The 12,886-nt window shown below is 37.1% G+C and overlaps 1 protein-coding gene across 2 annotated transcripts in view; it reads right to left on the bottom strand.

The window, feature by feature from the left end:
* Positions 1-12,886, bottom strand: part of CNOT2 (CCR4-NOT transcription complex subunit 2) — a 155,373-nt gene that overhangs the window by 51,062 nt on the left and 91,425 nt on the right. The window contains exon 1 of one of the 2 annotated variants that reach the window (XM_047787193.1): positions 6,332-6,458. The exons of the other annotated variant lie outside the window; for it this stretch is intronic. Coding sequence (XP_047643149.1) covers positions 6,332-6,352 — 21 coding nt within the window. The 5' untranslated portion in view covers positions 6,353-6,458. Of the gene's footprint in view, positions 1-6,331; positions 6,459-12,886 lie in introns of those variants that run through there. 2 annotated transcript variants of the gene reach the window in all.

The raw sequence follows: 12,886 nt of genomic DNA, 5'->3' as shown, positions 1-12,886 counted from the left end.
ACCCTCAAAAATAAAATTTAGACAGATGGGAGGGAGAGATGGAGGAAGCGAGGAAGGAAAGGGGGTGAACAACAGATCATATTCACTGCAGGACAGACCCTACTTAGTCTTGCATAATCTGCCTTCAGCAAAGCCTCTGGAGAGGAACTTACTCTAAAATCATTATTGTCTCTAATGGTGGCAAATGCTGGCCCAAGCATGAAATCCTACTTCCAGGGAACAGAAACATACCCCATGAGTGGTCCTTTTCCTGAAAACAAACAAATGTGGACTGATTTTGAAATCTATCTTCATTCTTAAGGTTCCAAAGCATATTTTAAAAGTGCTGCTAGACATTTCTACCTGAAAAATGTATAAACTAAATCGGTAATGTTTAAAACTGATTTTCCAAGTTCTTTTCTTCTGCACATCATCACATTCTATCCTTTTTTTTAGGGCTGTGCACTCGCAGCATGTGGAGGTTCCCCGGCCAGGGGTCTAATCCAATTGCAGCCACAGCAACATCAGATCTGAGCTGCGTCCGCAACCTACACCACAGCTCACGGCAACACCAGATCCTTAATCCACTGAGTGAGGCCAGGGATGGAACCCGCAACCTCATGGTTCCTAGTCAGATTCATTTTCACTGCACCACAAACTCCTCTATCCTTTCTTCACAGCGGTTTTCTTTTTCTTTTTTTTCTTTTGCCATTCTTCCTATCATCTACCACAAATGCAGTATGAAAATATGCATAGGTGCTTTGGGAATACAAATTAGGAAGTATCTAACTTTATCTGAGGGAAAAAGACTGGAAGATCTTATTATAAAATAAGCAGTATTTGAACAAAGTCTTGATTTTTAAAAAAAAGTACAAGTGTGTGAGCAAACTATGGCATAAGAAACAGCATGTTTAAAGTGCTCAGAAGTGAGAGAAAGCCCAAGAAACACACAAACATTTAACACAAACAGCAAGGAGGACACGTGGAAAGGCAATGATAGGTGGTAAATAAAAGGGGACTAAATTTCAAGGTCAGGTTAAGAGGGCAAGGATATTGACAGGAAAATCAGGTACAAAAATCTAGGTGAAGACTTCCCTCAACTAACATTTTATTATGGTGCCATAGTCATAACCACTGCCTTGACTCTGTCACACTCCTACTCTATCTCTTGTTCACTTTCCCTACCTAAAGGATACAAATCAAGATCCCTGAGATCATGACCTTAACATAATTTTGCAGCAGTAATCTAAAAACCCAACACAAACCTTATGCTGCAGTTTAATTTGGATTATTCACAGATGTTCCTGTATATGATAAACTCTGGAAAATGCCATCTGTAACCCCTGTCATCTTCACCAATTAAAACTCAAGCTAATCAGATTAAATATTTGAGATAATCCATATCTTTCCATACCTGTCATTTCCAAACTCAGCATTTCTAATATCCTTCAAACAAGTCTTTGTTAATCCATTCTCTTTCCCCTCAAATTTACTCTCCTGATCAGCCAAGTGAATTTTTAAAATAAAAATCTGTCATGGCCCTACTGACTGAAATGTCTGAATAGCTTCCCAAATCAATAATAAGGCTTACAAGGCCCTATGTAGCCTCTCTGACCTTAATTCTCCCCACAGGTCCCCTGCCACCACTAAACTGATGCTACAACTGTAGTTACTCAAACATAAATTCTCTTCTACCTCCAGACTTTGCATATGCTGATACCTCTACTTAGAATGCTCTTCACCCCCATTCTTTGAAACTTTCACACTAAATCAGGATCCCGATTTAACAGTCACTAAAAATACTTTATGTAACTGTAATTTATAACTATAAATACAATAATGAGAAATAACTTTTACTGACCACTTACATATGCCAGACGATATATTCCAAATGCTTTAAAATGTATTTATAGAATCTTCATAATTCACTTAGCAACAGATACATAATTTACATATGTAATCCTCATGTATTTATTTATTTAGCCTTCAGTTTTAGATGAGAAAACTGAGAATAAAAGAAGTTGGGTAACCTGCACAAGGTCATAAATCTGATGTTTCCAAGGTTCCAATCTGCTAAGTGATGGAGATGGGATATGGACCTAGACTATCAACTACAGTTATCCCCCCCCCCCATTATAACGGTTACATTGACTCTCAGACATATACCTAATAGTTTAATGTGTATATTCTCCTTAAACTGTCAAAGTCACGATGGGAGATGAAGTTAGGGGCAGAAGAAGGGTGGTGGCTTATTTTGCAGTAAACATATCATAAGCCATATCAAGTATCTGTACATGTCATAAAGATCTCTTTAGCAGAAGATTGAGAATGAACTGACTAGAGGTATGTCAAACAAAAGCCAGTCAGCCTCTACCAAAATGATCACAATCTATTTTAGAGGAAGTGACATTAATTTTAGAATAAAATTATGCTTATAGGAAAGAACACTATTACACCAATTAAAAAGTAATTACTGTTTCCTTATTCCAAATGAACTAATAATTTGACTTACTTTCAAAATACAGTGAATATAATTTAATCATTCAAGGAATTAGAAAGATTATAAAATTCTACATGTTTATTATAAGCTATTAAAATTAGTATTGAACAAGTAGGATACATTTTACAACTCGGTTAAAACAAGAACAAACCCCTAACTGTAACTTCTTCTTGTGGATTGTGTTTCTAAAGTAGCCAGTGTTACTGTTAACATGTTGACACATGTGTCCCATCATAAAATCACCTCTTTCACATGAATATGAAGACTTTTGTATAGCCAGCCAACAGTTTTCACCTTTAGCAACAGAGTTTGCCCTCCCCTTCTATTATAAAGATAAAGAGCACCAAGTGTACGTGGGGATGGGGGCGATGGGACAGTTCTTTTACTCCCATTTCCCTAATGGGGAGTTCTGTACTTTGCTGAGTACAGAATTTGACCTCTTGCTTACTTTTTCCTTCCAGTTTCACATACACTATCAGTGAACACCTCGCACACATACATCATAAGCACACAAGTTCTGCTTGTCTATAAAGTGGGGCAGAAAATTAATAAAAAATCACATTCTACTGCCATTAACATTTATCTGTAAGATGTAGTCAAATCAAAACTGAAACCAATCATGAGAAAACTATAATATCTGAAGATAATCTGTTATCTTTATTATTGGCCTTTGGAGGGAAAAGTTGATAGGTTAAATCTCACCGAGATATTGCCCTAATTCTATGGAACTAGAATACATCTATAGCAGATATTATATACTACCTACTAGAAATATTTATAACCCCAGAACTTTTGTTTTAGCGGTATTTTTTGGTAATAGGATTCTGAGTTACCAATTCTACTTCACAACTGTTCCTAATTTTATTTCATTCCTGGAAAACACTGAAAAATGAAATAGGATTAAAAAAAGGAAAGGGCACTTACACTGGAAAAAAAAATCTAGCTTCTCAAAGAACAAAGAATTTAATGTCTGGAAGTCTTTAGGAAAATAACAAATTATTTTTCCTCATTAAAAAAATGTACTACTCTTAAAATCCTACTAGTTCTAGAATACTGTGGCTTGATAGTCATAATATGATAAATGTACCATGAATACTGTATGTAGAGTCAGCTTAGGATGGATCTAAGAAAAGTGAAGATACAAATTTTAAAGTGATAATTTCTAAATTCATCAACTTGAACTGATACCATGGAAATAAATCAAAGCAATTCATTTCATGCTTTCAGCAAATGCAGAATGCCTGATAAATAAGCAATGAAAGCCTTAATGAATACTGAAAAAGCAGTTAACAAGGAGATGTACAGGAACCTCTGGTTGGCAATGTGATTCAGCAGAAAACGAGGGGTCTATGTGAATGTATCCACAATCATTATTTCAGAGCATACTTAATATTCTGGCACAGAGCCCTTATCAGAGGTCACAGCAATATTTTTTAAGAGGTCTCACCCTCCCAAGAATGGAATACCTCCTATTTGAGAAAAAGATGGAGAGGGCATACAAAGAGAGAATAATCCAAAGACCATTTACTGAAATTTGGTATCTGAAGCTCAGAAAATATTCCCCAAACCATGTATACCATACCTTAAGATGTGCCCACAAAACCAATAAATTCTCTAAAGAGTATTTCAGAAAGTCTATAAATGCCCCATCAGTCTGACTTTGATACTGGGAGAAATTGTTATATATCCTTTAACTTGAAGAAGCAGATTTTGTGGTTTTCCAAAATCATAAGCTTATATCAATATGCGTTATACAGATTCTAACTTGAACCACCAACATGTAAGCTAAAAAGGTAAGTGCATCACTCTAAAATAAAAACTCTTATAACTCAAAAAGTGCTAACCATTAAAAAAAGCATACACTCATATATCAACTAAAAACCCAACTATAATTGGTATGCCTTATGAGCAATAAGTTAGAGTTGATAATTCACACAATAGGGCCTAAAATTAAAATAAGCAATATTTTATCCTTAAATATTAAGATATAAACTTATAAAGTACAAGTCAAAGGACATATAACAGTAGAAAACCCTAAAGTTAGGATATAAAAAAGAAAACCTCTATGTATGGAGGCAAGTTTTTAAATGAGGGTGAATATCTTAAACGTGGGGTGGGGGTCGTAAGATCTCTAAAAAAAGGAGAGGAAGGCAATCCAAAAGAAACTGGATGTATGATCTGCTTTGCTGGGAGATACAGATTTCTACAAGTCTCCCAAGACATTATTAAAGAAACTCTACAACTTAGAGGACTTGGAGAGAGAAACTGCTGAGGATTCTATACTTTGAGGACCTGATTTGAGACCTGAAGTGCCAAATACTTGATGCCCCTATCTATTTAATCCTGACACACTTTCTCTGAAGAAATGTCAGTAATCATAGATGATATTAATTCTATTTTTCCTGGGTATAATTTTGAGTGTCTTGTTATATGCAGAAGCCAGAAATCACATGCATAAGAGTTATACAAGATAGGAGTTCCTGTTGTGGCACAGTGGAAACGAATCCAACTAGGAACCATGAGGTTGTGGGTTTAATCCCTGGCCTCGCTCAGTCGGTTAAGGATCTGGCATTGCTGTGGCTGCGGTGTAGGCTGGCAGCTGTAGCTCCGATTAGCTCCTAGCCTGGGAACCTCCATATGCCGCGGGTGCGGCCCTAAAAAAGCAAAAGAAGAATTATATGGGATATAGATCTGGGAAAACTAAAGAACATTTTTTCAAGGCTTTCTGAGAAGCAGGAACCTAAAATGACAGTATTTATTAGTGAATAAAGTAGTGGAGACTCTGCTACAAAACTATTTCTAAAAAGTATGCATTAAGAAAAAAATATGTGTTGTTAGATCTTGTTTTTGGGTTCAAGGAAGACAAGCAGAAAATGCCAGGAGTGCTGGCATTTTACACACACACACACCAATTGGGTGAAATTGTTCATTCGACAAATGTTTGATGAACTTTGTACTAGATATTGTGCCTTCACTGCCTCTATACTTATTTTTGTTAACTTAACTCCAGAGATGGGCAGTAATGTTCCAGTCTTCCTGTCTAGACTTCAAAGAAAAAGATGTTTGAAGTTTCTATTCCTGCAAATATTAAAAATATAACTACCTGTGTAAAAACTTTGGGAAAGGGAACAACAGCATGTCTAAAGCTAGTAGAAGAAAACTAAAACTTCCTACTTCTCATACCAAATTAAATGTGGCAAAATTTTATGCTTTCCCCAACTTTTTTTTTCTTAGCTTCTTTTCTGAAAATGAGTTTTCTGGTCCTGCTATACTCTGTGGAGAATATGAAGTTTAAAAAAAAAAAACAAAACAGGAGTTCCCGTCGGGGCGTAGTGGTTAACGAATCCGACTAGGAACCATGAGGTTGCGGGTTTGATCCCTGGCCTTGCTCAGTGGGTTAAGGATCCGGCATTGGCCGTGAGCTGTGGTGTAGGTTGCAGATGCGGCTCGGATCCCACGTTGCTGTGGCTCTGGCGAGGCTGGTGGCTATGGCTCTGATTAGACCCCTAGCCTGGGAACCTCCATATGCCGTGGGAGTGGCTCAAGAAATGGCAAAAAGACAAAAACAAAACAAAACAAAAAAACTAACAACCTTCCCTTCCATTATAACATTAATGGTTTTATTCGGTTTAAGGTTTTCCCTGTTTTACATTTAACTAATAAATTGTCATTATTTCTTAGAACACTAGGACTTTAGTAATTTATGAGGTAATTTTATGAAATAAAATTTACAAGAAACACCATTACTTTTAAACTAACAAAATGCCTCATAGGGAAAATGGCCCAACATCCACCCTTAAAATACTGACTACAGCACCATTTTCCCCCCGGGCCTTCCCACCACATACTTACCTGTGCAACTTCTTTCAACATTTGCTACTCTGGGGATGGGAAAGCTCAGAAGCTGGAGGCTGAAGTGAAGAAGGAAAGGTTGGAGGGTGAGCCATGGCACCAGCCCCACACTAGAAGCTCCCCTGAGATACTACAGGCAGGGTTGACACCATAGCTCTGAAGTTCAAACTCCAGCAAACGATAAGAAAGGAGTCCAACCAGAACATGATAAACGATGGGATTCTTCTGCTCTTTGAAAAATAAGGAAATCATGCTATAAAGATCTGAATGTCCAGTTTCAACATTATGACTCCCTGTTCACAACTTCAATACTCCCCAACCCCAGATTCACCTCTCAGACTGATTCAAAGTGCTAATCAAAACAAAGGGAGTGCAGGGCAAGGTGCAAGGCAGTACTTTCTATAAACTTGCACGAAGAATACGAAAGGATAAGGCTTACCTGGCCATCATAAAAATGTCTAAGACAATATATTAAAATCCTCTACCTATCTGCCCCCTGAATACCTTTTTGCTCTCCTATAAATCTAAGGCTCTCATACACATTAACATCATCAACCAGCAGAATGACAGCTGGACTACTTAGATGTACTTACATTCCTAAAAATGGACCACTGAGCTTTTTAATACCCAGGGATAACTTCTGGTATAAGTATATTCATTAGGAGAAAACTAATTTCTTAAAAGTGTTCCACTTTGATAAAAGCAAAAGGATCCCCTCAATTAAAATAACTTTAGTCAAACTAGATGGTAAAAAAAATCTTAAAGACTTTTAAAGAAATCAGTCTAAGTATAGGACTTAAACTAAATGTGAAATTAATTTTTTTGAGACTGTGAATCTTCATTTTATAATATAAAAAGTAAATACTGATTCAGAGAAAACTAGATTCTATTATGACTACTAAAGCAAATAAAAACAGATGCTCATTTTGTTAAATATCTATTCGATAACAAACATTACTGAAGGTGGCAAATGTTTTGAAACAGTAAATTAAAGAGGAGTATCAGAATCCCGAATTATATTACATAAATCAATTAAAAATGAGAAGTATTCCTTCAGCAAGGGAACACAGGACCTTTAAAATTCTTCTACACATCTGGCTGTATAAATTAATTCAATAAATATTCGGTGAGTACTATGAAATGTGCTAAATATTTACGATTATATTCTTATATACTTTATCCATCTGAAGCTCAGAATAAAGAACCCAAATCAAAGGGAGTGAAGAAAAAAACACATTCACAATGCTCCTGCACTATTACTCTGGCCTCCAAAGTCTAATTAGTGAACTTACGCTTCATTACCTCTAACCTCCCACCACTTCTCCCTTCTCTTACTGTGTTCCTGCCACACTGCCCCACTCCCCTTGCTATTCCTCAAACATAGAAGGTATACTTCTGCCTCCAGGCCTCTGCTCTTGTACCCTCTAGGAATGCTCTTCATGGCTTCACCTCACCTTACTTCCAGGTATGGAGCCATTCTATACCTATATTCTATGTGAGGACTGCTCCACCTATTCTCTTTCTAAACTACACTATCCCTCTCCCAAACCTCTAAGGCATTCTTTATCCCCTTTCCTATTTTGATATCTTCTTCAAGGGATGTATCAACATACAATATATAATGCATTTTATTTATTTGCTTTAATGTCTTCTATGCTTTAAAACATCAACTTTATGAGAAGAGAATTTTTTTTTTTTTGAGGGGGCGTCTCTTCATTATTTCTCCATGGAATCTGGAACAGTGCCTGGTACAAAGTAGGTCCACAAGATGAATGTGTGTGTCCTCCTCTCACTCAATTACATGTGGTTATCTGAGAGTTATTTGACAGTAACTAATCAAATGCAATGCTTATAGTACATGTGAAAATTCTATGAGCCTAACAATTATTTTACAGTAACGGAATTATGTCAAAAATTAATGTTTAATTTTTATGTTCCTAAAAATATATGAAAAAAATTGTTTTATGCCCTTTTCTCACTGAAATTGACAACCACTTCCAAATACCTAATAGACTACCAGACACCTTCAGTAGCTAGAATGCCATACCATGAGAAATACCAAATAATAATTTGGAGATTTAATTTTTTTTCTATTTTCAAACTTTTTTTCAAGTTAGAAAAAAGTTTAAACCTTTTTAAAAAAAGCTTCAAGAGTATTTCAGGCATAATGGTTTAATATGACGAGATAATACATGACTCTTTCCCGTCAAAAAAAAAAAAAAAAAATCCCACTAGAAGAATTATACTACTTAGAGCCACTGGGCTGCACTGTAGTCCATGGGAATATGCACTCCGTGAAGTGTAGTGCTGGAACAGTCTAACACAGTGGGCCTGGTACAAACAAGCACTAACATGTACTGAGTACTTACCAAATGATAAGCATTTTACATGTATTACTGCAATTAATCAGAACAAAACGTCTATAACATGGGCTTTTACCTCAAACTGAGGTACAGAAGGGTATGGGCTACAGACTCACATTAGATTGAAATATTTCTCTGCCAGTTACCATGAAGAATACCTAGCCCCTGCAATCCCAGTAAGGTACCAAAGGTTTCTTCTCCAGAAAAACCCAAGTGGATGGGCTCCAAACTTGGCTAAGTGTACGAGGGGTGAAGCACAGGCTTGAAAACTGAGAGACAAAGATCTACATGCTGAACTGTGGGATCCTCAAGCTTTCTTTCCTTAACCTGCTTACAGAACATGATCTATTAGATATAAGAACCACACTTCTACCCCCACCTACTCCCTACATACTGCCTACCTGTGGAAAACTGAATTGCTCCAGAAAAACAAATGTCCTAACACTATCAAAATGAGGTCCTCCCCAATGAAAAGGCTAGCTCAACTACCTGTTAACACAGTGTCCACAAATGTTTACCCTTTCTTAAAAACTTCTTTGGAAATAATTTTAGATTTATAGAAGAGGTGCAAACGTAGGACAGAATTCCCATATAACCTCACATTTCCCTAGCGGTAATATCTTACCAGTACAAGTATCAAAACCAAGCAATTAGCTATTTACTAATAACTTTACACAGATTTCACCAGTTTTCCACTAACATCCTTTTTCTATTCTAAGATTCACATTCTATTTAGGTGTATGCTTCCTTAGTCTTCTGCAACCTTGGATTTTACCTCAGTCTTTCACACACTGATGTTATCAGTTATACCATATGCAGTAACCACACTGCAGGACATCCTGCAATTTGGTTACATCTGATGTTTTCTCATGACTAGACTGGGGTTATGCATTTTTAAAGCCACAGAGGTGATGTGTCCTTCTCAAATATGTATGATGATATATTCCAGCAGATGACTGCATGTGAAAATAATATGTCTTATTACAGGTGATATTAACTTTGTTCTTGGTTAGGACGGTATACTGTAAATTACTATTTCCTTTTAAAACCAACAAATGTTTTGAAAGAAGTACTTTGAGAGCATGCAAATGCCTGTTTGTCCTTATAATTTCTCCCCATCCACAAATACTTGCCTACAGCACCTATTAATGTGATGTTCTAATGATGATTTTCTATTTACTTCATTTCTTCTATATTGTATTTGTTAACTAGAATGCTTCTACAAGTAGACAAGTCTTTTAAAGATCTCACTCTCAAATATGAACAAATTGTCAAAGATTTCACCTAAGAGGCCCAACAAGATATAGTTAAAAACTGAAGACTATTGTCTTAAAATCAGAGTCCTTTACTCTGTAACAATCACATTCTTTCAGCTTTATTACACTGACTTTATCCCAGTAGGGAACACAAACAAACAAACAAACAAACAAACAAACAGGTTTAAAATGTCATATGCCCCAAATAGTCTTTCTCAGCACTTTAGGCCCTGAATAAGAAAGACTTACACTTTTCTTTTTCTTTAAAAAAAAAAAATCTTCCTATTTTCATTAACAGATATACAATATCTTTAATTTACAGAATTAGGTTAAACAAAGAAGGGATAATACACTATGTTACAGAACACAAATTTCTGGAATAAGGAATACTAATTAGTAAAATTACTCTTACCAGAGAAGTTAAACGGACACTGTATTTAGGGGTCTATTAGTTTCCAAGTAATCTTAAAGAATTCAAGGGAAACCGTTCAATTAATCAGAGCTATGATGACTCCATATATGAACTGGAAATTATTTACTGACTTGCACTGTTTGATGTTTCTTTCCAAATGACCTCCAAGTGCTGAGAACAGGTGTAATATTTCTGTGTATTTCACATCCAAAGTAGTCAAACCTTGACTGAACACTGATACAAAAGCTTATTCTACCAGGAATGGTTTTTCATCCATCTTCTCAACCAAAATATACTTTTAAAAAATGAAATGTTGAGACTTCTACTTCCACCCAAGATAGAGTAGGAACCCTCTCCCCTTCCTCCTCACCTAAAACAACTTTAAAAAATGGGCAAAATATATTAAACTATGGTTTTCAAATGCAGGATATCAGAGAGTAAAAGACAATGATCCCTGAGAGAAGAGAAAGCATGATGTGAACTCTACATCTGCCCTTGCTTATTGAATGGAGGGGTTTCCAGGATTGCAATGCAAGGAGGAGCTTGGTAGAGGCCAAAAATCCCTCTGAACTGAGGAAGTGTAACTGAGAGTCTGAGTAGGCTAAGGCAGAGTTTTTAGAAGGCTAGAGGACTAAACAAGAGAGAGCTACAAAGAGAAAAGAGTTCTAGATATCTGGAAAGGGCCCCGCTTGAGTCTTTGGCTAACTACTGATGAAGAAACTACCAGAGACAGCAGAAACAATCTCAAGGGCTCACGCAACTGTTCCCTAAGCCGGAGCAGAAAAACATTATAATGTGCAGGGTATCAGATAGAATACTCAGAAGAGTACAGTCGCAGTAGCTGGGAAAAATTATGAGTACTAGACTAAAAGGCTATGGTGGGTCTTTGTAATGAAACTTACCATTAAAAAGGGAGGGAGGGAGTTCCTGTCGTGGTGCAGTGAAAACGAATCTGACTAGGAACCATGAGGTTGCAGGTTCAATCCCTGGCCTTGCTCAGTGGGTTAAGGATCTGGCATTGCCATGAGGTGTGGTGTAGGTTGCAGACGCGGCTTGGATCTGGCATTGCTGTGGCTGTGGTGCAGGCCAGCAGCTACAGCTGTGATTTGACTCCTAGCATGGGAACCTCCATATGCCCCTAACGTGGCCCTAAAAAGCAAAAAAAAGAGAGACAAAAAGGGAGGGAGGGCATCTCAAGGGGCTCAAACAGCTTCTAAGTAACTAACTGCTCCCCAAAAAAGTTTAAGAATATTAACATAAACAAAAAAAAACGTATAGCACTGAACAGATAAAAAATTCCAAGGACTGGCATCCAAGCAAGTTTCCAGGCATGCAAAGAAGCAGTAAAATTATTAAAATACATAAATGGCAAACCAACAATCAATAGAAACTGACCCAGAAATGGCACACATGATAGAATAGACAATGACACTGTAAAACTGCCAACTGTAACTATGTTTTTTATGTAAAAGAAAGAATAATTGACGTAATGAGGAAAAAGATTGGTGGAGTTCCCTGGTGGTCTAGCAGTTAAGGACCCAGCACTATCATTCCTGTGATTCAGGTAACTGCCGTGGTGCAGGTTCGATCCCTGACCCAGGAACTTACACATGCTGTGGGTGTGACAAAAAAAAAAAAAAAGGTTGGTGAACTTAAAAACACAACTACAGGGAGTTCCCATTGCGGCTCAGCAGTTAACGAACCCAACTTGTATCCATAAGGACGAAGGTTCGATCCCCAGCCTCACTCAGTGAGTTAACGATCCTGCACTGACATGAGCTGTGGTGTAGGTCGCAGATGCAGCTTGGATCCCGAGTTGCTGTGACTGTGGCAACGGCCAGTAGCTACAGCTCCAATTCAACCCCTAGCCTGAGAACTTCCATATGCCGTGGGAGTGGCCCTAAAAAGACAAAAAACCAAAAAAGAAAAACCCACAACTATAAAAAAAAACTCTCCTAAATACATGGACAGAAAAAAAGACTTAAAAAACTTAACGGAGCATCAGTAAGCTGTGAGACAACTTCAGGTGACCTAATATATGTGCAATAGGAGTACCAAAGGTAGAACAAGGACAGAGTAAATATTTAAAAAAATAACAGATTAAGGGGAGTTCTTGTCACTGCTCAGCAGAAACAAATCTGACTAGTATCCATTGGAACCCAGGTTCAATCCTGGTCTTGCTCAGTGGGTTAAGGATCCAGTGTTGCTATGAGCTGTGGTGTAGGTCGCAGATGCAGCTTGGATCTGGTGTTGCTGTGGCTGTGGCGTAGGCCAGCAGCTACAGTTCTGATGTGACCCCTAGCCTGGGAACCTCCATATGCCACAGGTGTGGCCCCCCCCAAAAAAAAGACAAAAAATGAAATAAATAAATAATAAAAAATTTCCAAATTTGATTTTTAAAAAACTTATAAAGACACAAATTCAAGATACATCATAATCAAAACATGTAAAACCAACCACCAAAAGATGTTAATAGTAGTCAGAGAGGAAAATTACATCATTTAAGGGGATTAAAGATAAAATG

This window comes from Phacochoerus africanus, chromosome 7 (assembly GCF_016906955.1).
Source record: "Phacochoerus africanus isolate WHEZ1 chromosome 7, ROS_Pafr_v1, whole genome shotgun sequence".
NCBI classification, from domain to species: Eukaryota; Metazoa; Chordata; class Mammalia; order Artiodactyla; family Suidae; genus Phacochoerus; species Phacochoerus africanus.
The sequence above is the reverse complement of the archived record's forward strand: the minus strand, read 5'-3'. Positions and strand labels throughout refer to the sequence as shown.